Consider the following 27,007-nt stretch of genomic DNA (forward strand, 5'->3'; position numbering starts at 1 on the left):
TTGATTGGATGGCAGTGGGTGTTTTAGAGAGTAGGTAAGTGGTAACTTTGGTGAAGGGTAAGACAGTACACAATACTGGGAAAGTCAGCACAACATGACCAAGGCAGAGTCATAGAAGCTTCACAACACATCCAAATGCCCTGAGGGACCGAGTTACTGGGCTGAGGGCTAGGGACCATGATCTCAGGGGAACGTACAGCTCAACTGGTATAACATATTGTATAAAGAAAATGTTCTATATACAACTGTTGTATCATCTGGGGTCTTTAAAGCCTGTGAGTGGCCATCTAAGAAACATCTACTGCTCCCATCCCAGCTGAAGCAAAGGAGGATGAAGAAGCCCAAAGACACAAGGGAAAGATTAGTCCAAAGGACTGATGGACCACAAATACCACAACCTCCACCAGACTGAGCCCAGAACAACTACATTGTGCCCAGTTACAACCACCAACTACTCTGACAGGGATCACAATAAAGGGTCCTGGACAGAGTTGGAGAAAAATGTACAACAAAATTCAAATTCACCAAAAAAGAAAAAAGACTAGGCTTGCTGGTGTGACAGTCTGGAGAAGCCCTAAGAGTATGGCCCCCAGGCACCGTTTAATTCAGTAGTGAAGTCACTCCTGAGGTTCACCATTCAGCCAAAGATTAGACAGGTCTATAGGGCTAACAATAACACACGTGAGGTATGTGCTTAGTAGTTCAGTCATGTACACCAGATCAGTGGGCACAGCAGACCAAAAGCAAAGACAGAAAGCAGGAACTGACCGGAAAACTGAATGAATGAAAACAGGGAAACCAGAGTGAAGTAGAAGAGAGTGTTGACACATCACGGGGTTAGCAACCAATGTCACACAACAATTTTGTATTAACTGTTTAATGAGAAGCTTATTTGCTCTGTAAACTTTCACCTAACACACAATTTTAAAAAGATTGTAATGAAACTCCTGCCGAGTTTCCGGCCTGCCAACCTGCCAGCCTGCCCTACAGATTTTAGACACTGCCAGCCCCAATAATCACACAAACCAACTCCTTAAAATAAGTCTTGTGTGTGTTGTTGTTGTTGTTGTTCAGTGCCATCGAGTTGGATCTGACTAATAGCGACCTACGTACAACAGAACAAAACATTGCCCAGTCCTGCATCATCCTCACCATCATTGCTGTGTTGGAGCCCATTTTTGCAGCCACTGTGTCAATCCATCTCATTCAGGATCTTCCTCTTTTTCACTGACCCTCTACCTGACCAAGCATGATGTCCTTCTCCAGGGACTAGTCCTTCCTGACAACATGTTCAAAGTACGTGAGTCTTGCCATCCTTGCTTCTTATGAGCATTCTGGCTGTACTTCTTCCAAGACAAATGTATTTGTTCTTTTGGCAGTCCATGGCATATTCAATATTCTTCACCAACACCATAATTCAAAGGCATCAATTCTTCAGTCTTCCTTATTCATTGTCCAGCTTTTGCATATATATGAGGCAATTGAAAATATCATGGCTTGGATCAGGAGCACCTTTGTCCTCAAGGTGACATCTATCTATCTGTCCGTATATATGTGTGTGTGTGTGTATACACATATATATATGGCAGTGGGTTTGGTTTTTTGGTATATATATATATATATGGTGTGTATATACATTATATATACACACCATATATATATATACCAGCCCACCCAGTGCCCTCGAGTCGCATATATATATACATACCAAAAAACCAAACCCACTGCCACTGAGTAGATTCCAACTCTTAGGGACCCTATAGGACAGAGTAGAACTGCCCCATAGAGTTGCTGACCCCTTGGTTAGCAGCCATAGCTCTTAACCACTACGCCACCAGGGTTTCTGACCAATTCAGGAAGTGACCCAGGTTGCCGGGGTTGGAGCCACATTCCATTTGTGTCTTGCTCCTCTCAGAGAACTAACAGATCATTTCCCAAAGATGTCATCACCTGCCAGATAATGCTAAGTTGCAGCCAGAATAAATGGTCCATTACACACCCCCCCCCACCAGCCCCATTGCAGATAGGCCTACAGGAGAATGACAGCAGTAACAAAGGAAGCTTGTGGCTAAGTGTCACTGCAGGAGACTAACCAGAGAGATAAAGTCTCAGCCAATGAGCTATCCTTTCCGCTCTAGGCCCTAGAGTTGAAGGTATGAAGAGGGAAGGTAGTCTGATTTTTTTTTTTTTTGCAGGATTCTCAAACTCTAGTTACAAATTACCAAGGACTAAAAAAAATTTTTTAAATGTTCTTTTAACTTGGGTTTTCCTCTTCCAGAAGAGAATTGGGTCGTGTTGCTTAAGAGCTATGGCTGTTAACCAAAAGGTCGGCAGTTCAAATCCACCAGGTGCTCCTTGGAAACCCTATGGGGCAATTTTACTCTGTCCTTATAGGGTTGCTATTGTCAGAATCAACTCAACCGCAAAGGGTTTAGTTTGGTTTTGGTCTATTGAATAAGGTCTCTGGAGCCAAGCTCCAGGTCTGAATTTCAACCCCATCATATGCTAGTTATATGACCTTGAGCAAGTTACTTAACCTCTCTAGACTTTAGTTTCACTTTTTGTTAAAATTAGGGATTATAATAGCATGGTGGTGTTATGCGACTTAAATGTAAGGCACTCGAAACAGTACCTGTCACTTAATAAGAATGTCCAATACAAATGAACAATTTCCTATTTTTCCCAGGCCTCCACTTCCTCACTCTGTGCTTGCCCACACAGCGCCTACAGTTTGGTCACCCCATTTCTGAGACAGGTCTTCTAAAACCCAGAGAGAACAAGACTGAACCAATACTACACAGAAAGATTAACAGGATTGGAATTAATTGCTTTGGGGTGATTTGGTCAGTGTTCTTATCTACTTCTCTCCTTCAGGAAAAAATGCGCATAGTTTGAGGAAACCTGGAGAGGAAATATGGCTGGATCCAGGTAGGATATAAATAATATTATGAACAATGACCAATTAGTATGTGTCAGGCACAGTTCTAAGTATGTTCTGTGTGTTATTTCACTTCAACCTCACAGCAACCCTATGAGGTAATGACTATTATCATCATCTGCATCGAACAGATGAGGACACTGAGGCTCCAATACCCACAATGACTTAAAGTTGGGGTTTGAGCCCAGGCACTCTGACATGAGCTTGAGTGTGCAACCACTACATTATACTGCTGTCCATGTCAAATGAGGAAAGCGAAAGGGGAAGGGAGGAACAGAGGACAAATGGGCAAGATAAGTTCTTTTTGAAGTAAGTAGACTGAGGCAGTATAGTGTTTTGGTTAGGCCTTAACTTAATATCAATGGTTAAGGACTACCTGGGTTTAAGTCTTACTTCTACCACCATTGAATCTTGTTGGACCTCACCTTTTTCACCTGTAAAATGGGAACACACCTATTTCTGAGAGTTGTGATAGAGTTTATAAGAGATAATGCATGTAAAGCACCCAGGGCGATGCTTAACACAGGAACAAACCTGTTGCCATTCAGTTGATTCCGACACACATCAACCCTACAGGACAGAGTAGAACTGCCCCACAGGTTATGGAAGCAGACTGCCACAGCTTTCTCCCACAGAGCAGCTGGTGGGTTTGAACCACCAACTTTTCAGTTAGCAGCCAAGCACTTAACCACTGAGCCACCAGGGCTCCTTTTTTAACACAGGAAATCACTCAGTAAATAAGAGTAACTGATGTCATTGACTGCACTTTTTGCAGGATTTACCTAGCAGTACATATTCCCTGCCCTTTCTTAGGGAAAATAAATTAGGAAGGAAAAAAATAATAAGTTGTCCTGAAAATGAAGAACTGGGCAGAATAAAAGTTCTAGATATCCTCTCCCACCTCCCTGGTGTGTGTGGAGATGGAGGATGAACAAAACATTATTAGCATCAGTATATCCTTCCTCAAGAAACAGAGCCCAACAGGTTGCCCCTAGTCTCTAGTCACTTATGGCCTGAGTCAGAACTCTCCTTGTTCTTATGGAGTTTTGTTTTTCCACTTCATTTTCACATATGTTGCTTTATTTCTCACATCAACCCTGTGAGATACTGGGGAAAAAGGAAGGAATCACAGGTGAGTTGATTATCTTTCATGTGCCAGGCATAACGCTGGTTACCCTGAATCAGTGATTTCGTTTCATCCTTACAATAAAACTGTGAAGGGGTACAGTTATTTTCACTTTACAAGCAATGACCTGAATCCAGTGAGGTTTTGCTTCCTTTTTTGTACATACATTTTCCTCTCATTCCGTATATGCAGCACAACCCTGGCCTGAGGTTGTGTCGTGGTAGAGGTTTTCCAAAGTATTCTGAAATCTCGCTGTCTTCAATATACTGATCTTTATATATGTCTCAAGGCCCATGAGTTGAGAGTTATTTACCCCAGTGGGTCTGAAATCAAATTATGACATCTTTGCTTATAAGCTATGTGAGTCTGCGCTAGTCACTTAACCCGCTTGTATCCTCATCTCCAAAATAGGAATTTACCACCTTTCTGTCAGTTTGTCATACTGTGGTGGTTTGCGTGTTGCTGTGATAGTGGAAACTATGCCAGCGGTATTTCAAATACCAGCAGGCTCACCCATGCTGGACAGGTTTCAGTGGAGCTTCCAGACTAAGACAGACTAGGAACAAGGACTTGGCCATGGTCTTTTCAATTGCCTCACATGCATGCAAAAGCTGGAAATGAAAAAGAAAGACTAAAGAAGAATTGACACATTTGAATTACGGTGTTGGTGAAGAATATTGAATATACCGTGGTCGGTCAAAGAATGAACAAACCGGTCTTGGAAGACGTACTGCCAGATTGCTTCTTAGAAGCAAGGATGGTGAGACTTCATCTCGCTTACTTTGAACCTGTTATCAGGGGGGACCAATCCCTGGAGATGGACATCTTGTTTGGTAACGTAGAGGGCCAGCGCAAAAGAGGAAGACCTTCAAGGAGATGGATTGACACAGTGGCCACAACAATGAGCTCAAACACACCTACTTTTGTGAGGATGGGACAGGGTGGAGCAACATTTCCTTCTGTTATACATAGGGTTGCTATGCATCAGAGCTGACTCGATGGCACCTAACAACAAAAACAAAATGGAGAAAAACTAGATAACTGGGAGCTCCTAAAAATCAAACACCTATGCTCATCCAAAGACTTCACCAAAAGAGTAAAAAGACTACCTACAGACTGGGAAAAGTTTTTAGCTATGACAGTTCTGATCAGTGCCTGATCTCTAAAATCTACATGATACTGCAAAAACTTAACTGCAAAAAGACAAATAACCCAATTAAAATATGGGCAAAAGATATGAATAGACACTTCACTAAAGAAGACATTCAGGTAGCTAACAAATATATGAGGAAATGTTCACGAACATTAGCCATTAGAAAAATGCAGATCAAAACTACAATGAGATTTCATCTTACTCCAACAAGGCTGGCATTAATCCAAAAAACACAAAACAGTAAATGTTGGAGAGGCTGTGGGGAGATTGGAACACTTCTACAGTGCTGGTGGGAATGTCAAATGGTACAATGACTTTGGAAATCGATTTGGCACTTCCTTAAAAAGCTAGAAATAGAATTATCATAGGATCCAGCAATCCCACTCTTTGGAATATATCCTAGAGAAATAAGAACCTTTACACGAACAGATATATGCACACCCATGTTTATTGCAGCACTGTTTTCAATAGCAAAAAGATGGAAGCAACCAAGGTGCCCATCAACAGATGAATGGATAAATAAATTACGGCATATTCACACGATGGAATACTACGCATCGATAAAGAACAGTGAGGAATCTGTAAAACATTTCATAACATGGAGGAGCCTGGAAGGCATTATTCTGAGTGAAATTCGTCAGTTGCAAAAGGACAAATATTGTATAAGACCACTATTATAATATCTTGAGAAATAGTTTAAACTGAGAAGAAAACATTCTTTTGTGGTTATGCGAAGGGGGAGGGAGGGAGAGTGGGAGGCGGCATTCACTAATTAGATAGTAGATAGGAACTACTTTAGGTGAAGGGAAAGACAGCACGCAATACAGGGGAAGTCAGCACAAGTGGACTAAACCAAAAGCAAAGAAGCTTCCTGAATAAACTGAATGTTTCAGGGGACATCTAAGTCAATTGGCATAATAAAATCTGTTAACAAAACATTCTGCATCCCACTTTGAAGAGTGGCGTCTGGGGTCTAGGGTCTTAATCGCCAGCAAACAGCCATCTAAGATGCATCAACTGGTCTCAACCCACCTGGATCAAAGGAGAATGAAGAACACCAGGGACACAAGGCGATTACGAGCCCAAGAGACAGAAAGGGCCACATGAACCAGAGACTACATCATCCTGACACCAGAAGAACTAGATGGTGCCCGGCAACAACCGATGACTGCCCTGACAGGGAACACAACAGAGAACCCCTGAGGGAGAAGGAGAGCAGTGGGATGCAGACCCCAAATTCTCATAAGAACAGACTTAATGGTCAGACCGAGACTAGAAGGACCCCGGTTGTCATGGCCCCCAGACCTTCTGTTGGCCCAGGATAGGAACCATTCCCGAAGCCAACTCTTCAGACATGGATTGGGCTGGACAATGGGTTGGAGAGGGATGCTAGTGAGGACTGAACTTCTTGGATCAGGTGGACACTTGAGACTGTGTTGGCATCTCCTGCCTGGAGGGGAGATGAGAGGGTGGAGAGGGTTAGAAGCTGGTGAAATGGACACGAAAAGAGAGAGTGGAGGGAGAGAGCAGGCTGTCTCATTAGGGGGAAAGTAGTTGGGAGTGTGTAGCAAGGCATATATGGGTTTTTGTGTGAGAGACTGACTTGATTTGTAAACTTTCACTTAGAGCACAATAAAAATTATTCTTTAAAAATGGGAGTAATAACACTTCCTACTCCACAAGGTCGTGAAAATTAAATAACTCACATGAAAGTGCTCTGTAAATTGGGGTGTTTAATGGAAATGTTATTTAAAACAGGATTATCAGTCAGATTAATTTCTAAAGAGCTCCAGGAGGATAATAGAATGTTTATATCACTGACAATGTTCCGCTGCTATTCATAAGGTTTTCACTGGCTAATTCTTTTCAGAAGTAGACTACAGGGTCCTTCTTCCGAGTCTGTCTTAGTCTGGAAAGTCAGCTGAAACCTGTCCTCCATGGGTGACCCTGCTGGATGAATACCGGTGGCATAGCTTCCAGCATCATGGCAACACCCAAGCCCCCACAAGACAACAAAATGACAGAAGAATGAGAATGACAGAACACTTAATTGTGCTCATGAGGAACCTGTACAAAGATTAAGAGGCAGTTGTTCGGACAGAACAAGGGGACACTGAGTGGTTTAAAGCCAGGAAAGGTGTGTGTCAGGGTTGTATCTTTTCACCATACCTATTTAATCTGTATGCTGAGAAAATAATCCAGGAAACTGGATTATATGAAGAAGAACAGGGCATCAGGATTGGAGAAAGACTCACCAACACCCTGCATTATGCAGATGACATAACCTTGCTTGCTGAAATTGAAGAGGACTTGAAGCACTTACTGATGAAGATCAAAGACCACAGCCTTCAGTATGGATTACACCTCAACATAAAGAGAAAAAAAATCCTCACAACCGGACCAATAAGCAACATTATGATAAATGGAGAAAAGATTGAAGTTATCAAGGATTTCATTTTACTTGGATCCACAATCAACAGCCACGGAAGCAGCAGTCAAGAAATCAAAAGACGCGTTGCATTGGGCAAATCTGCTGCAAAGGACTTCTTTAAATTGTTGAAAAGCAAAGATGTCACCTTGAAGACTAAGGTGTGCTTGATCCAAGCCATGGTATTTTCAATCACATCATATGTCTGAGAAAGCTGGACAATGAATAAGGAAAACCGAAGAAGAATTGATGCCTTTGCATTGTGGTATTGGCAAAGAATATTGAATATACCATGGACTGCCAAAAGAACAAACAAATCTGTCCTGGAAGAAGTACAACCAGAATGCTCCTTAGAAGCAATGACGGTGAGACTGCATCTTACATACTTTGGACATGTTGTTAGGAGGGATCAGTCCCTGGAGGATATCATGCTTGATAAAGTACAGGGTCAGTGGAAAACAGGAAGACCCTCAATGAGGTGGATTGACACAGTGGCTGCAACAATGGGCTCAAGCATAACAAAGATTGTAAGGATGGCGCGGAATACCAGGCAGTGCTTCGTTCTGTTGTGCATAGGGTCACTATGAGTCGGAACCGACTCAAGGGCACCTAACAACAACATATCACTGACCTTCAATCAAGTAGAACTCCAGAACTTGAACTGTGGTTGATGACTTTGGGAGTGTTTTAGGACAAGAAAAGCAGAAATTCCCTGAAGTGTTTGATGAGGAAATGGTCTTTGCTGTATCAGTGTGTAATTTAAATCTTCCTTGCCCTGGTGGCACAGTGGTTAAGCATTTGGCGGCTAATCGAAAGCCGGGAGTTCGAATCTACCAGCCGCTCCTTGGAAACATTATGGGGCAGTTCCACTCTGCCCTATAGGGTCCCTATGAGTCAGAATCGACTCGACGGCAATGGGTTTGGTTTTTTTGTTTGTTTGTTCTTGATAGGCATCCAAATCCTTTACATCATATGTCTCTCAAAACAGTTTCATCTACATTATTTTATTTGACACTCACTAAAACCCCCAAGAATTAGTCTTTATCGATTAAAATTGTCCTACCTGCTTTGTTACTATCTTCCCCTTCTGAGAAGTAGCCCATCTGAATTTGCAAAATCCTTCCCATTTTCCCTTTTAGGCCCATTGCAAAGGCCACCTTGGTCCAGAGCCTGACCATAAACCCCCAGATAAGCCCTCTTTCTGCTTCCTGAATCCACACAGCACTGTGCACCTTATGATGCCATGTATTCTAGTCATTTATGTACTTGTCTTAACCCCCAGTCCACCTCCCCCACCTTCTCACTAAATTCACAAACTCTTTGAAAAAAAAATTTTTTGAAGGGAAGAAGGAAGGAATGGTTTCTTTGTTGTCGTTTTCTGTCAGTCCCATTTTTAAAAGCTTTTTATTGTGGAAATTTCGAATATATAAAAGAAGTAAGAGGAATAGCATAATGAACCCTCATGTACCCATTACCCAGCTTCAACAATTAGCAACAGAGGAACCATCTTATTGCATCTCTACCTCCATTCCCTCTGTCCTCTCACTTTGGATTATTTTAAAGCAAATCTCAGGCATCCTATCATTTCAACTTTAAAGACTCCAATATGGGCATCATCTTTTGCATTTCTGTGTCCCCTATGATTGGAAGATCGTTTGCGTCGTGTTCCCTATGACTCAGCACATCAGAAGATTATTTCCATGGGCCTACTATGTGCCAGACTTTGTGCTTGTCTCTGGAAGTTCTGTAAATGCGTAAGACACCGTTTGAGCTAGGAGACACACCAGTACCAAGCGAAGACGTTCCTAACCAAGAACTGTTACGGTACCAGGGAGTGAGCACAGGGTGCACGCGGGAGCCCAGAAGTAGGACCTCGAATTACACTAATTGAATTGAGCCAGCTTTCTTGTCTCGTGGTGATCCTGAGTTCGAACTCGCCGCAAGGCGCGGGGTCTCCAGCAGGAGGCGCTGCAAAAGGTGGGGACTTGCTGGGCTCAGATTCTTCTGCCGGAGCCGACCAGCGAAGCCGGCGCGGGGTGTGGGTGCAATCTGCAAGTAACAGCGCCGCTTAATAGGTGAGCAGGACGTTGAGCGTCAGGGCCCGAGAGGGGCCCGCGGGGTTCAGGTGCCGGGCAGAGGCGTTGGGTCGTGGGGCAGGCCCTGCACCTGCTCCCAGGTCTTCTCGCCACTGACTGCTGCCCCGGCGGCCGCCAGTTCCCGCCCCAACTACCGCTCTTACTGATAAAATATCTCCAAGCAGGGCACCGGACAGAGCGAGGAAACACCTGTTTCCAACAAGAAAAGAAGTGGGGGGGGGGAGCCCCCATCGTGTTTCCAATGGCTTTCATCGAGCCTGCTCTCAAAGCGCTCCCAGAAAGCTAGTGGAGATCATTTTTTCGAAAAGCTCTCTATTTCTAAATCCCCTCTCCTTTTCCTAAGCTGCAACGCCCTTTTTAAAAATGTCTCCTTTCCTCGGAGGGGTTTCCCACTCCTCTCAGACCTCTTAAGGCCCCCACTTTGGTGTCTGCAAGAACTGCCACCATTCCCACTTCAAATTTTACAACTACATTCGCCTCTGGATTTTTAACTTCCTCAACCTCCTGCCGAGCTACAGGTGGGGAGTGGGGCTTAGGGGGCAGCAGAACAAAGAAACCAGGGATCCCCTGTCCCGGGCCAGACGCCTCTTCGCCTCTTTGGCAGCCTCCGACTAACTGGGGAATAAGAGGGGCTCAGGAGTGCGTGAAGCTCCAAGCCCCGGTCTCACGCCACTTCCCAAAGGCTAGCCTGAGGACGCGTGGGAGGTGGGGACGGCCCCCGGGCAGCAGACAAACAAACAGAACCCCACGGAACAGGCCTGAGTGGCCGTGGGCGCCAACAGCTTCCACGCACTGAGCTCCGTTATTTCATCAGCAGTTTCAGAAAAACCTGCCAAAAACAGTTATGCCTCACTGCAATGTGTAGCTTTTTCCTGCCTTTTTTTTTTTTTTTTTGAAAATAAAAGAGGGAGTGAAACTCGCTCGCTGTCTCTCCCTCCCTCTCCCAAAAAGAGCCAAATGGATGTGAGAAGGGGGAAAAAAAACCCACACACCAATCTCCGAGTGGATGCCAGTGAGGTGTGGCTTGTATTTAAATATCCAATATGTCAATGTAAGGGGAGTGGGTACGTATATAAAGTGCCGTTTGCATCTGATTGCTCGAAGAAACCAGCTATGAGAGGCCTGTGGAGATGGATGAGAAGGGGAAGCGACACTTTGACTGAGAACAAGGTCAGGAGGAGCGCGCTGCCCCACGCTCTCTGCTGCTGAGAAGTTCCTTGGACGAGAACAGACGTCCACTGCAGCTCGGGAGAGCGCGGAGCAAGACAGCTTGCCAGCTCCGCGGAATCGCCCGCGCTCTACACTGGGAAAGGCAGTTCGCGCACCGCGGCCCCGGCTCGGTCCGCGCGCCCCCCGCACAGCCCGCGCCGCCGCCGGCCCCGCCATGGCGGAGGTGGGGGCAGTCTTCGCCTCCTTGGACTGGGATCTGCATGGCTTCTCCTCCTCTCTGGGGAACGTGCCCTTAGCTGACTCTCCGGGTTTCCTGAACGAGCGCCTGGGCCAGATCGAGGGGAAGCTGCAGCGCGGCTCGCCTACAGACTTCGCCCACCTGAAGGGGATCCTGCGGCGCCGCCAGCTCTACTGCCGCACTGGCTTCCACTTGGAGATCTTCCCCAACGGCACGGTGCACGGCACTCGCCATGACCACAGCCGCTTCGGTGAGGACTCGGCCTGGAGGGACGGGAGGCGAGCGGACGGCGTGGTGGGGAGCCAACGGGCCCAGGGCTCCAGCTTATAGCTGGCGGACCGCCCCCGGCACGGTACTGTCCGGCCCGTTGTGGCGGGAGGCCGCTGGGGGCCCGGGGCGGACCCTACACGACGGTGCGGACCTGAGCCGCAGGGCGTCAGGGCGCCCGGCACCCTCGGACGTGTTAGGGGGTGGGCAGGGGCGCCTTGAAATTCGGCCTCTCCTTTTCCCACCCTCCGTCCCTGGGGAGCTAGGGGTTCGTTCTGGGAACTGGAAGCAGCGCCTCGGACGAAAGCAGGTGGAGCTGGGAGATGGTGTAAGTTCTCGCTGCGGGATGGGGGGGCGGGGAACGTGCCGCGGCTGCACCGCTGGGCCGAGCCTTGAAGGCAGCAAGGCTGTCGCGCCGTCCGATTGCCTAGAGCAGTAGCCTGCTTGGGCCATGGGCGTGGTGGGCGGGCGATCTGTGCCCGAGTCGCTTTTGGCAGGCAGGGACTGGGCAGCAGTGGCACCTGCCTACCTCGGGGTTGCTCTGCCCAGGGTAGGAGTCAATCCAGGCAGCAAAGCATGAGCGAGGTATCGGGATCTAGGAAAGCCTCCAGGGTCCACTGTATAAGAACAGAAGCCTGGAGCAGCTTTTGCCCTGAGCTACCTGTGGACTCCTTGTCTCAGTGGGGAAACCGCACAAATCCTGGTTCACTCCCAGCCCCAGAAACAGGTGTCTCCTGGGCCCAGGACAGGAAGTGTCTAACCTCCATCCACGATTGCCTCTTCCCATCACTCTGTAGCTTGTTCTAGGGCACAGCTGCTTGTCCCACATACAGAACGAATTACACAATATAAAACTTGATCATGTAAATGGAGATCACTAGGTTTCTAGACAAATGTGTTCATGCCTCAGCAATGTGGCCATTTTTATTTTCAATTTTCTATTCTCTTCTCTACAAAGCCATTATGCAGGTGCAGTGAGAGCTCCCTGTCCTTGCCCACCCCCCAATCTCCTAATGCCCTCTGTTTTCTCCCAAGGACTCTATAACCCAAGGAGAGCACCTTCCACCCCAAGCCAGTAAAAGGCTCAGGCTACCCTCAAGCCTGACACCCTTCCCTTCTTTTTTCACTCTCTCTCATCCACCCCCACCTCTCCACCCCCGCCCTCACCCCTCACTGCCCCGCAAACCAGTCTATCCTATTCTCTATGCCTAGCTAGAGTTTCATCTAGTATGCACAGAAAAAAATGGGGTGTAGGAGCCAGTTGCTGGGCAGGGCCAAGCCTAGCAAACAACTTAGGTTGGCCTTCCTCACTGGGAGCAGACAGGAACCCTAATGAGGTCTATGTCATCTTGGAAAAATGCACTCAGAACTGGAATACAGTAGGTTGGGGGGGGGGCAACAGAGGGGTGCAGGTGTCTGTATAAACTTGCAGCAGGTTCTCAAAAGGGTGATGAGGTGTGTGGGGGGTGTTAACTTGGCTCCTTTTCCTTCTATCACTTGTGACTTTGCGGTCCTCTTTTGCTCCTCTTCAGAAGGAATGGGATTCCCACCCTGGCCTCGAAGCCTCCCAGAGGCTCCCAGAAATGGCCTAAAGATACTGGGGTAGCTCATTTTTTATATATAAAAGAAAAGTCATGAAATAATGGAGAAGTATGGGGGTGGGGCAGTGAAGGTGGAGAAACTATGAATACAGCTCCCAGAGGCTATAAGTGTTTGTCTGGCTGCATGCCTAAGCTGAGCCAAATAATCTACAAGGTCAACATAAATCAGTAATAGGCTCTTGGGGTAAGTGGTCTTTAATTACCTCCCTAAAGACACATCTTGATTTCTTTTCATCTCCCAGGCCTGCTAGGGGTGTTAAGTTTAAGGAGAAACCAAAGGAAATAAAACAGGCAGGAGAAAGGGATGTTTTCACTGTTGCTTAACTGACTGCTTCATTTTTGGTTTTGCCTTTAAAAAAAAAACACCGCCTGGGACCACCTCTGCATCACCTTTTCCCTTTCCACCTTCCCTGACTTCCTGGAAATTCCACATATTTCCCGTAAAGGAAATGATAGCTAGTCAAAGCTGTCTCTTTTGTAACCTCCCCTGCCAACTTGCAAACACATACTTACTCTTTCTCAGTTTAGCTTTTGGCAAAGAGGTGGCATTTGAGTTTCCTAACTCTCTCCTCCCGCCGTATTTGAGTTAATCAGCCAGGGTATTCAATAAATCGAAACTTTAACATTCCATAAGTGCTTTAGCAGTCAACATTCCAGCAGGGTAAAGTAGGCCAGACTTAAGATATAAAATATTATAGATTTCTTGGGGGGAGGGGATAGTCTCCAAAGGCTATGTAAAGTAAATAGCTATTTGTTGTAATTGGAGAGCAGGGCCCCCAAGGATTACCCTGGAATCCATGTGTTCAAAACGAGCCCAAGAGCAACCCCTACTCCAAATAATAACCTGTTGGCACAGCATATGCTCCCCCCACCCCCATCTGCCATCAGTAGCCAGGAGTATTTCAATCCCTGCCTGGCTGGTGGAGTTTGCATGAGGTTCACAGGGATACTGACATTCCTGAGGGCACTGTGAACTGGCAGAGCAGAAGTTGGGAGCCAGACTGGAGGAGAGGCCTCTCGCCAGGTGGGATACAGCAGGCTCATGCAGCTGCTTTGGTTTTTGAGTGAGCTGGCTCTTATTTGGCAAGATGCCAAAGCAGCACCGTCTTGGCCCTAAAGGTCTGACAGTATGGCTAAGGTTGCTGAAGAGAGTTGTGGAACCAGATTAAATAACACAATAGCAAGTCATCTAGATAAGTTCTGAAGGAGTGGGGCCCAGGACAGATCAATTTTGACTGAGGCCATGGGAAAAGAGGTGTAAGAAGAGAAGAGTCTAGAAATTGTCTAGCCTGAGGTGGACAAGTCAATATGAGGCAGAGTACAGGGAGGTCCTGGGACTTGAAGGGGTGAAAGTAATGAGGACAAACTTGGTCTACTTAATACTTTACCTCAACATTTTACTGTTAACACCCCTCTCCAGCTGTAGCTGGGAAAATGTGGAAATGGCTTGTTTTCTCTCCCCCTTTGTGCTGGCTGAGATTCAGGAGAAGGTTTAGGAGTATCTGTTCCACCAGCATGTGCCACTGCGTTCCCACAGTTTGAATCCAGCTAATAGGAAAATTGGCAAAGAGAAATGATGCCCAAAGACAGCTGGGCAGGGACGATTCCAGCTGTTGGAGACCCCTGTTACTGGACACAACCCAAGTGACTTCCTGTATGATCTGTCCTTTGGCATAAGGGTTAACAGAGAATTGGAGAAAAACTGTGGTGACTCAAATGGCCACACCTCTTGGGTTTCAGGATTTGTTCTTACACCAGGTCTTGGATGGGGAAATCACAAACTGCCCTCTGCTACTTGATGAGCTCAGGGTGGTCAAAGGCATGAGATACTTAGAGAATGAGGAAACTAAGACTTGAAGTTAGGAAGTAATCTGCTAAGGAAAAGCAAAGAACTAAAGGCTCCAGCAGGTTGTTATCCCTGAAAGTTTAGTCCCCAGAACTGAAGCATGACCTGGTTTCTGGTTTCCTGGCCATACTGGCTACTCTCCTTTGAATGTTCTCCTGTTTTTTCCATATCCCTCTCTTACAGGAAGTTGCCAGAACTAAACACAGTACTCTCTGTGTGGTCTAATCAAGGCAGAGCAGAGTGGGATAATCCCCTTCCTTATGCTAATGATTTAGTCCTCTAATAATGAAGCCTTATAGCACATTAGTTTTTCCCCCTTTTTTAATTTTTTTACATTAGTTTTTTAGTAATTTGCATCCCACTAATCATTCATACATACTGAGCTTATCTCAGTATGTGGCCATTGTTGTGTATGTTTTGCTAAGCCACATCTCCCATTTCAAAGATGGGCAAACTTAAAATAAAATAAAATATATAATAAAAATACACAGAAACACAAAATAACAGTACACTTTTTAAAGAAAATATATATGGTTGCCTGAAGTGGGGAGGTAGATGGGAGCAAGGAATGGAAATAAAATAAATAGATAAATAAAAACCCTTGCACAGGCCAATTATGATTATGGAATATGAACTAAGGAGTATGATTAACTCAACTGTCTGCACTTGAGGCTCACCCTCCCCACCAAAATAAAGTCCCAAACAAAAAATCTTGGGGTTTAGGAACCCAAGTGCAGGACTTCATATTTATTCTGAATGTAAACAGAGCTTATTTTGTTAGTCAGCCCATTTTTCCATCCTCTTGAATTCTCTTTGGATCTTAATTGTGTTACCCCTCTCAGCTGTATATCTTCTGGAACTGGAATAAGCAGTCGTCCTATGTCCTCTTACAAGTCACTTATTAAAATTTTAAACAGGGCAGAACCTTGGGTGCAACTAAAGATTTTGGTCCAGTAAATCAGTATTTAACTAACCCCTGCTTGGCACTAGGTATTTTCCCTTCCACTATTGCCATCAGGAAACCCTGGTGGTGTAGTGGTTAAGAGCTACTGCTGCTAATCAAGAGGCTGGCAGTTCAAATCCACCAGGTGCTCCTTGGAAGCCCTATGAGGCATAGGGTCACTATGAGTCGGAATTGACTCTACGGCAACGGGTTTTTTTTTTAACTGTTTTTAACCTGTGTCAATCTCTTTTCCCAAAGCTTCTTTTTTTGTACTATAAGAGTTAGTAACAACCAAACTGAGAATAAAACTTGGAGTATTTCAGTACTAGATGTCAAAGGCCACACCCTGAGTGTTCTATATATATAATGGCAGGAGAAGAACCTTACATTCTTCAAATAGATCCAAGTGGGCTGTGGAAATACGTGCTCCTAAAGCAACCATGGCATTCCTGGGTGGTGCAAACAGTTAATGTGCTCAGTTGCCAGCCAAAAGGTTGGAGGTTTGAGTTCAACCAGAGGCACCTCAGATGAAAGGCCTGGTGATCTACTTCTGAGAAAATCAGCCATTGAAAACTCCATGGAGCACATTTCTACCCTGACACACATGGGGTTGCCACAAGTCAGAACTGACTCAATGGTAACTGGTTGATTAAAGCTGCCATGCCTGAACATCCATGCACCAGCCTGAGTCACTGTGAATCCTCAGGAGACTTCCTACTGACTTTTTGTTTCCACTCTTGTATCTTATTTCAAAATTTTACCACTTAAATTTTTTATCTTTAAGGAATCATTAATATTCCTTAATTTTAATATTCCCATTACATAGACTATTACCCTTAAGAATCGAATAATTTTGATAAGAAGGACAGCCAGATGTGAGCTCATTTTTTATGTTTGGGTGCCTCTGTAAGTCAATCATATCAAATTTTGGTCTGTATGCTGAAAAACATGGGTAGATACAAGAAAATCAAAGACAAATCTAGTTGACTGATATGCATATATATATATGTAGTAGGTATACTGTCTTAGAACAAAATTACAAAGTCCTAAGTATCCCCAGGCTTTCAGTTCTTGGTCCTTTTTACTCTTTTAGTAGTTGGTTTCTTTTTCTTTTTTTTTTTTTTTCCTGCTCCTGGGTAAATTAAAATGTTTTCAAATTCTCTGCTCTAACCTTGTCAGCTACAGGGATATTTCTGAATTTCTTCCCTTTCCCCTTAAAGTTGCAACATCTCAAATCAGTATCAAGTCCAGTACTACCTGCCAATTCTTAGCCCTGGATAAACTTAAAATTCTCAAGAGAGAAAGGAAGAATGACCGGCTTGTCAGCCAGGGGCTGTACTTTCTGAAAACACTTTTTAGGAGAAAGCTTTCACTAAGCCAAGTTTTGCCTCCTGCCATAAGCAGGGAGAACAAACTTAGTGAGTGGCCTGTGTAGCCTTTGTTAGAGTCAACTACAGGCACTTGGAAATATAATAGTTGGCTTTAAGGGCGTGGGAGCTGAGAGGATGCAAAACAATTTCAGCCTAGAAGAGAGCGAGGTAATGCTGTGTGCTCTAGGGAAAAGGGAGGTGGCTTTGGGAAAGATGCAGAAATCTGGCCTCATTCTTCCATTTAGATAGCTGCCCTCCCATTTCTTGAAATGGTGGTATTTGACAGCAATGTATCTTTTAATTTTGAAGTTTTTGTAGCCAAAGCCGTCTCACAGTCTCTTCCTCATAATTGCATAAGAGTGTTGAGTAGAAGCAGAGATTGTTTCCTCCCATTTTACATATGGAAATTGAGGCCCAGAGAGACTGAGTGCCTTCTCTGCGGTTCCATTCTTGCTACAAAAGACGGTTTCATTGGGTAATTCACCAAACATACACAGGGATAGCCTCCAGTTGGGGAAAAATAACTGGTAGCTCATGTCACCTGAACAGCTTCCTTTTAGCTTGATGTCAGAAATGAGAATAGCATTTCCTTTTTTGCTCAAGGAATCCTGGAGTTTATCAGCCTGGCTGTGGGCCTGATCAGCATCCGAGGAGTGGACTCTGGCCTGTACTTAGGAATGAACGAGCGAGGAGAACTATATGGGTCGGTAAGTTTAAGGTTTTCTTTTCATCGGAGGCTGTTACCACCAGTGTTTGGACAATGTAAAGCAAAGGTATAAAAACATTTATCTATCACTTGAAAGCACTTTAGTCAACTGTAAAGGATTAGTGTCTTTTAGTCACTTCCTGGCTGCCCAGAGCTTTGCTACATTAACACCTTCACTCAACTGTCTCCCAGCCAAACAATCTTTCCTGTGATCCATTTGCCTTTGCCTTTTCTATTAGAGGGTGAGCTAGTTTGATGACAGTAGTAAGCCCTGCTAGTTCACCAGTAAGATGTTCAGGGTTTGGAGCATTAACCATCCAAGGAGCATATCTGAATATTAATGGGTAATAGCAAGTACAAAAGTAAGCAATGGAAGAGCTGGCCTTCAGACTTAGGATTCTGAGATTAACAACACAGTCCCTCATTTCCAGATTGCTTCAGCTGAATCCCAAAGGCCAAATGAAACAAACAAATGAAGAGTAAGGGCTCCAGAGTCTGGTGACAGCCTTAAGCCCCAGCTTGGACTGGGCTGGCTGCAGTACATTTTTTTCTATTTTGGAAGCTAGCCCAGTGCTGGGGAATAGTGAGTGACTTTGCTGACCTTAACCCTTTCAAGGGATCCCAACTCCTGGCTTTGACTTTTGAGTCACATAGCATGCTTTCTGGCTGCCTGTACCCCATGAAATCAAAACACATTTTTCCCTGACACCTAAGAGATAGGCCTGTCCCTAGCACTCAGTATCGGCAGCCCCAGCAAGTAGCATGGCGGCCGGATCAAGTGTGAGAAGAGAGGACAGAGGCAAGAGACCCAGGAGCTGCCAACTTGAAGTAGCCAGATTGGAGGAGCTTTTCAGGGAGATCTTTTCTGAGCTTTCTAACTGACAGGCTTGAGACCCTTCATTAGGAGAGATCACAGCTCACCTCCCATGGAGCTTTATATAGATCCAAGGCCTTTGTCAGTTGGCATGGTTGACTGTAATCTCGATGGATTTGTGCATCATTAGCCCTAAGTAGGGAGAAAGCTCAGTGGGGCATTGGGAGGCCATCTCCTCCAATCCCCTGCCTTCAGGAAAGATCTCATCTAAAATATTCTTGTGTGGCTCATGAAACACGATGAAGGAGTTACAGATAACAGTTTTTTGAGCTCTTTGGAATGAAGATGCCAGGAGATAGGGCTGAAATTTTCTAATATCAATGTGTTATTGCTATTTCAGAGTTTCTCCACCAGCACGGGGGCAATGGGAGAAATAGTCATATAATGGGCTTTACTTTATCTTCTTACCCTCACAGAAGAAACTCACACGTGAATGTGTTTTCCGGGAACAGTTTGAAGAAAACTGGTACAACACCTATGCCTCCACCTTGTACAAACACTCAGACTCGGAGAGACAGTATTATGTGGCCCTGAATAAAGACGGCTCACCCCGAGAGGGATACAGGACTAAACGACACCAGAAATTCACTCACTTTTTACCAAGGCCAGTAGATCCTTCTAAGTTGCCCTCCATGTCCAGAGACCTCTTCCGTTATAGGTAACGGACCCCTAGTGTGACCTCTGTGACCCACATACTCTGGGGCCACTGTTGTCTCTGCAAGCACTATACTCATAGCTTTTAAATCCTTCATTCCTATCAATTTAGATAACAGAGAAGCACTTAATGTTCAACCCAACCCAGCTGTTCCCTTGTTCAAATTGTATATCAATGTTGGGTTATTTTGGGGAGGGACATGGAGGGAGGGGGCGGGTTAGAGGGTATCTTGTATATACTTTTTTCTTTACTCATGTTATTTCCCCTGAGGTGGCACAAGCAAGAATGGGGGCCCCTGCCAAGGGCCAGGGGTGTCTAACCAAATACCTTGACAATGGGTAAATGAAAGACAAAGAATCTGCCACAGATGCTACCTACAGCAATTTGGAAAAGTCTCATTAAGAAAATCCTTAGGGCTACAACCCTGCTGCAAGCCATCCCTGCATTGGCTCTGCAGATTTCTCATCTGTCCTGACATGCAGTTTTCCTGCCACTGGAAGTAGGAGATGGGGTAGGTTGTAAGAAAATGATATTAAAACGTAAGCATGGATGCTGTGCATAAGGGCAAACTATTTATGAAATGTATATGCTATTTATTTTATATATTTATTTATTTCAGAATAATTTTATTTTTAATGAGAGATGCTATGGCTGGATTTTCATCAGAAAGAATAAGATCCTACTGAAACAGGATAAAATGAGTTATTAAAGCTTTTATTGGCAATAAAATTGTCTTTATATTGTAACCCATTGTCTAATTCTATTGATTTGGTACATTTTGTAAGATTAGAAGGTTGCTTAGCTTCTTTCTCTACAACTCAGAATTTCCTGATGTAGGCATCACACTGCCTTTGCTAGATGATGATGACACTGTCATCCAGTATATGAGCATTATCTAGGGGCCCTATCTGAAGTTCTGGTGGCCCTTTCCAGTTCTATGATTTTAAATTTAGTGGCAAATCAAAGCTTCAGGAAGGCCTCTACCAACAGCTATTACTGAATCTCCTAGTTATGCTTAGGACTGAATAAACAAACAAAATATATGTATCCTGTTGCCGTTGAGTCGATTCCAACTCATAATGACCCTATAGGACAGGGTAGAACTTCCCCATAGGGTTTCCAAGGAGCAGCCGATGGATTCAAACTGCCAATCTTTTGGTTAGCAGCCATAACTCCTAACCACTGCACCACAAGGGTGCCATATGTGTGTGTACGTGTCTATACATAACCCGTTGCCGTTGAGTAGATTCTGACTCATAATGACCCTATGGGACAGAGCAGAACTGCCACACAGGGTTTACGAAGACAGACTGCCACATCTTTCTCCCGCTGAGCGGCTGGTGGGTTTGAACCTCTGACTTTTCAGTTAGCAGCAGAATGCTTAACCACTACACCACCAGGGCTCCCTATATTTAGGACTGGGTATAGGAAAATCTTCCTGTGGGACTTAAGGGTCCAAACTCCTAAGGTCATAAACCCTAATTAGTGGCTTCTTACTTTAGATAGGAAAATGAAGGGATTCAAAATAAATGATCAATCAATAGGGAGGTTGATTTTTTTAAACCAGTCAGCTGCCCACCTAGAGACATTCTCCCACTCCCTTCTCTTCCCTCCACCCACTGCCAGTGCTTCTCCTAGGGAATTCTGTGGACCTGTGAACACATTCCCCTAAAGCAGTAGTTCTCAGAGTACATGGTCCCTTGACCAGCAGCATCACATGGGAACTTCTTATAAATGTAGATTGTTGGGCCATAACGTAGACCTACAGAATCAGATACTCCAGGGGTGGGGCCCAGCAATCTGTATGTTAACAAGCCCTCCAGGGGTTTCTGATGCGCAGTAAAGTTTCAGAACTATTGCCCTAAAGGGATGGTTTTCAAAATATATACATTTGCAGCTGAAAGGTTTATAAATAAAGCTTCAGGGTAACTTCAGTCCATAAAACAAAAGTAGGGTGGCTCTAGTTGAAGTGGAGATGGTATCTCTAGAGCTCCCTGTTCCCCTGAGCAGCCCTGGCCTCTTTACTAGTATTACTAAGGTAGGCACACAAGGTTATTTGCATTTTCATAGCAAATGTTGTCCCAAGTCAAGAACCAAAGGAATAAAACTCATTGAGTACTCAGGCACCATGAAGGACTGGTGGGAGGAGGTCTGGGGTTTGGGACAGATCTTCCTAAAACTCCTCATTCACATCAAGTAGGCATTCATTACTTTTCTAGTTAATCATATGGGTGGAACAAGTAGCTTAAGCACCAGCTCACTTAAAAATCAAAATCAAAAGGCCTATAAAAATTCACCTAAATCTACTGAACACAGAAGCCACATACATGAAAATACACACATGATATAGCAATTAAGACTGTATGATAAAAAGTGCTAAACTGCATGATTTGTGTGATCTTAGACTAGAATGGTAATCGGTAGAACCACCACGTAGAGATCTTAGTGGGCTACGGTGATTAATTAAGTTTCCTGAAAAGGGCCATGCCTGGCTGTGAAGAACCAACAGGATTTAGAGAGGCAAAGAGAATGATAGTGATGTAGGCATCAGGCTGCAGAAAAGAGATACCACCTCTCACGGTCTCTGGGAGAGGAGTAAAAATCAGCTGCATGACTTTTTTTTTACGACATTTTAAATGAGCCGAACACTTATTTTAAAGCCGAAATTTTACATATGTTATCTTTGTTCTAGAAGTCTTTATACACAGTCACAACTTCTGAGGGCTTCTGAGATAAATGAGATCTGCTGTAACCAGTGGGAAGTTGGCACTTTCCTGTGAGTATAGCACTTGACATGGGCCTGGTAAGACTACAAGCACCATACTGCAGGGCAGGATTTGGGAGGAACACACCACTGTAGTGACAAAGGGGAAAATCCCAAATCCTAGGGTCAATCCTTGTCTTTTTCCTCCAGGGGAAAAAGACTAGAAGATCCCAGGATGCAGGGGGAGCTCACAGGAGAAGCACTCTTTGTGTTGAACTTTGAGAAATAACAATGAATGGGGCACATAGTCAGAAAATGGAAATGGACGACCATTCTCATTTGCAAAAAGAGGGGGAAAGAAATCATGGAAATGGAAATAAAATGTCAGAAGTATAATCTAGTACCACTTTATCAACCCACAGCTGGTTGACAACCCTATCCCTAAAGTGGTAAGTAATGGATTTTGTGTTAACCTAGAGGAAATGATAAGTAAGCTCTAGGTAAGCTCTAGATGATAAGTAAGCTCTAGAGCTCTGTTTTGGATGAAAATGTGCACAGAGACCATTTCTTATTCATCCTTACACCCCCTCCCAGTATTAGGACGTTCCTTGAACAAAACAGGCACTTAGGAAAGTTTTGTTGAATGGGTGAATGGTTGATTGAAAGAATTAATGACTAAATGAATGGACGAAGACAGAGACTCCTTATTTAGCAAATATGCATATGAAACGAATGCCGGGCTAAAGAGAGCAAATGTATTATATAACAGAATCATCTGAAGTGTATCTAGGGGAATATAGTGAGCTCCCTGTCACTGAAAGTGTTTAAGCAGAGACTAGACAATCATTTGACAGGGATATTGCATCATTTAGAGGGGATGGGGATGGAGTAAATACTAGATAGCTGTTAAAGTGTCTTCCAGTCCTGAGAGCATCTAAAATAGCAGGAGGTGGCATTAGTTTGCTAACAATACATTCTGTAGGACCTGCAGAATTCTCCTGAGCACAAGTAGTGTTCCAAATAAGAGTATATAAGACTTAAGAGTACTACCAAACCGCTATCCCAGGCCAAGGAAAACACTGTAGATCAGAGGTGCCAAACTTTTGGTTCATGGGGTCCTTAAAGGTCTACAGAAGGCTCTCTGGGCCTGAACTCCCTAAAATTGTATGCAAAATTTTATGTATATGTATATTTAGTCTTTCATCAGCTCTCAAAGGATCTCCCAAAATGTTATAAACAGCTACCCTAGGGATTTCCACTTAATGCATCTGGAAATCACAGGCATAAAAAACTGGTGGCCGCTGTGAACATATATGAAAACCTTGACACAACCTTTAGGGGTTTTTTATTTTAAAAGATGTAGATTTTATGTGTGAAATCTTTGACTCCTACCCTCTAAGAGACAGCTTCACTTTTGACAACAAGGAGGTGGGAGTGTGGGGAGGGAGAAGCTGGGCTTGCTTCACTGTTCAGTGGTTCTAAACAAAGCCCAACTCAGGGCCAGCACTGACAGGAGTCCTGATAGCAGCAAGACTCTCATCCTCCTCCCTACACACCTCTCTTTTCACCCTCACTGTCATTGCCTAAGGAGCCCTGGTGGCGCAGTGGTTAAAGTGATCGACTGCTAACTGTAAGGTTGATGATTCGAAACCGCCAGCGGCTCCACAGGAGAAAAAACGTGGCGGCCTACTGCCGTAGATTTATAGCCTCAGAAACCCTGTGGGGTCACTATGAGTCGGAATCAACTTGAAGGCAGTGGGTTTTGGTTTGGTCATTGCTAAATGTTGCTTATGCTCAAAAAAACCACCAGAGACTGAACCACCAGGCCCGGACACAAAGAGCTTATTTAAGCCATCAGGACAGGTGCTCCCCCAAAAGGAATTTAATCAAAGACTTGAAATAATAAAAGAACCTGGGTTTATCTTACCTCTGAAAATAAAAAAAAATAATTTTTTTTATTTGTTATTTTCCGAGTCACTGCACTGCTCAGTCACCTAATCCCTGGCTATTTAGTCAGAAATCTATCAGGCTTGGGGCTCTAGTGGGGCCACAAGTCACACAGGCTGGGTCCCAGGTTGTCTAGAGTGCGTACTCAGCCTTTCTCCTCCTTAGAGCCTCTCCAGAGGCTGGCTCTTGGGGACTACCTTACTCCTCTCCAGCATTACCTTTCCCAGAACTTCAGGAACTGGGATCTGTCAGGGAGGAATGTGGGAGGTAAGGAGAAGGGGACCAGAGAGGAGAGATCCATCCTCTCTTCTGGAAAAACCATCAGCCATCTAATTCCCTTGCTGAGCGGGGGGATCAGAACATAATTCAGTTTGTCATTCCTAGAGCTCCCTCTGTTCTCATCAGAAAATGGAAAAACCTCTGTAGTAGGTCTCCACACCAGGGCTCTGGTGGCAATTGCAGAGTTACCCAACTGTCTCCTTGACTCTCAGAAGCCCCTCTTTGCTCCTCCATCACAGCAGAGGCTGCGGTCCCCCGCAGCATCACTTTTCAATTCCCAGACAAGGTACGGGATCAACCCTGTGCTTTATCGTTTGCAATGGAGCAAAAGAAATGCAGATAACATGTTCTTCGTTCTAAATCCTGATTTCTTTACTTCCCAAATCTGTGACCCTGAACAAATTTTATTAATTCATTCATTAATTTAACAAATATTTATCAAGAACTTATTACATCTCTAGGTTCTAAAGAAATAAAGGTGAATAAGACATAGTTCCTGTCCACATGACATGGTAAGTCATGACAAACAATTATATTTTATAAGTGCTATAAAGAAAAAAATTACAAGGTAATGTAAGAGTGTATAGGAGGGAGACATAACCTATTTAAAAGGTTAGGGAAGGCTTCCTGAGAAAGCGATGCTTAGATTGAGCCTTGAAGAGTGAGTAGAAGTTAGCCTAGTGGGGGTGGAAATAGCTTTCCAGGTAGGGGGAATAGGAATATGTGAAAGTCCAGAGGCAGGAAGGAGTTAGGCATGAGCAAAGAACTACAAGAAACTAGTATAGCTGAATTGTAGTGAGCCACAATATCCTCACATGTAGAGCCTTAGTGGCACAGTAGTTAAGAGTTTGACTGCTAAACAAAAGGACAGCAGTTCGAATCCACCAGCTGCTCCTTAGAAACCCTATGGGGCAGTTCTGCTCTGTACTATAGGGTCTCCTATGAGTTGGAATCGACTCGACGGCAACAGGTTTTTTTTAATTTGAAAACATGTCTCTGAATGAACACATGGATAACTCCATCCCTTTTCCTATATGTATCATTCTTCTGGCGTTTTACAAAGGACAGGTGGCACATGAATAACCATGCCATACCAATGCTGGTCTCTAAGAACATCTAACTAGAGCACTCATCTGGAAACTCCATCTTCTAGTGTACCTTGAATGAAACAACTTCTGTATTAGTTATATTTTATCCAGTACGTCCTAGGTGCCCAGGGTCCTCCTTTCTCTAGGCTCCCATAACCACACCATGACTAGACAGTGTCATCTAGGTCCCACATAACTAGAATCCTCCCATACTCAGTTCTCTTCCTTATAGTCATGCCCTCTGCCTCCCACCCCCAGTTCCCTTTAATGTGCTGCATACAAGACTACTTGTAATTCACCGATGGCTGGTACATGCTTTTTGCCCTATTGGTTTCTAATGTCCTTGTGTTCCACTGGTTGTAAATGTTCCATGTTTCCAAAGCCCATCAATACACCATCCTAACCACATCTAACACTACAACCTATAGGTTTCGCTAGGCTTCCCCTTTACGCTATTATGCTCATGCCCAGTAGGTCCCAGAATTCTCCCCCAGTATAAATCTAAATAGTTTTTCATATCCTTCTCAAAGTATAGTCTGAATGCCATGTATATATGTATCTACCACAGAGTCACTTAGAGAGCTCCCACCCAAAGCCTCATCCAACTCTAGTTTAAAGTAACCAAATATCTCACACTTTCTTTGCTTTTGCTTCTGGATTGCCAACATTGCAAGAGAAAGCCATGAAAATTGGGTCATCACATGGCTCCAGGACAAATACAGTCTCTTCGACCTTGGACCAGCCCTTTTCTGCTTGACAATCCTTTAAAAAATTCATCTACAGTCGATTCTGTCTGTTATTCATCATAGCTCATCATAATAATCCTTAACATGTGAATACCTTTATATTGGTTCAGCGTTTTCCAAACTTCTCTGACGATAAGCACTTGGGGTAATTTTCTAAAAATTCAGATCCTGGCAACAAACTGGGGCTTCCAAACCGTAATTTCCAGCTGAGATGCTTGATTATCTATGTCAGTGTTTCTCAAACTTTTTGGTTTCAGGACCCCTTACAGTTTTAATTATTGAAGACCTCAAAGAGCTTTTGTTTATGTGGGTTATACCTATTGATGTTTATCATATTGGAAATTAAAACAAAAAATTATTATTTAATAACTCATTTAAAATAACTAACAAACCCATTATACATCCACATAAATAACATTTTTATTTTTAAAAGACCGTATTTCCAAAAACTTTTGTGAGAAGAGTGGTATTGTTTTACATTTTTCCAAACCTCTTTAATGTCTAGCTTAAGAGAAAACAGCTGGATTCCCATAACTGCTTCTGCATTCATTCAATCTGGTTGCTGTAAGTTCTTTTGGTTGTAGTATAGGAAGAAAATCCAGCCTCTCATAGATAATGTAATTAGAGAAGAGAGAATCTCATGGATGCCCCCCCGCCCATCTGCAACCGTGAAGATTACAGCCAAGGAAACCATATGGGGCAGTTCCATTCTGTAATACAGGGCCGCTATGAGTTAGAATTGACCTGACAGCACAAGACAACAGTATATTCACAAAGTTGGGCAACCATCACTGTTTATCTATTTGTCTACATTGCACACACACACTGACTG

General features: G+C 44.2%; 1 protein-coding gene across 1 annotated transcript; it reads left to right on the forward strand.

The window, feature by feature from the left end:
* Positions 1–11,125: 11,125 nt before the first annotated feature.
* On the forward strand, positions 11,126–20,460 carry FGF16 (fibroblast growth factor 16). Its single transcript, XM_003412713.3, has 3 exons — positions 11,126–11,399; positions 17,780–17,883; positions 19,173–20,460. The coding sequence occupies exons 1-3, from the start codon at positions 11,126–11,128 to the stop codon at positions 19,416–19,418; spliced, it is 624 nt and encodes a 207-aa protein (XP_003412761.2). The 3' UTR covers positions 19,419–20,460.
* The last annotated feature ends 6,547 nt before the right edge of the window (positions 20,461–27,007 follow it).

The sequence above is a fragment of the Loxodonta africana genome, chromosome X (assembly GCF_030014295.1).
Source record: "Loxodonta africana isolate mLoxAfr1 chromosome X, mLoxAfr1.hap2, whole genome shotgun sequence".
Lineage (NCBI taxonomy): Eukaryota > Metazoa > Chordata > Mammalia > Proboscidea > Elephantidae > Loxodonta > Loxodonta africana.

Excerpts from the sequence above, each read along its gene's own strand:
- FGF16 (XM_003412713.3), top strand. The coding sequence starts at position 11,126 with ATGGCGGAGGTGGGGGCAGTCTTCGCCTCCTTGGACTGGGATCTGCAT. Across the intron at positions 11,400-17,779 it reads CCATGACCACAGCCGCTTCG|GAATCCTGGAGTTTATCAGC; the intron begins GTGAGGACTCGG and ends TTTTTGCTCAAG. Across the intron at positions 17,884-19,172 it reads GAGGAGAACTATATGGGTCG|AAGAAACTCACACGTGAATG; the intron begins GTAAGTTTAAGG and ends TTACCCTCACAG.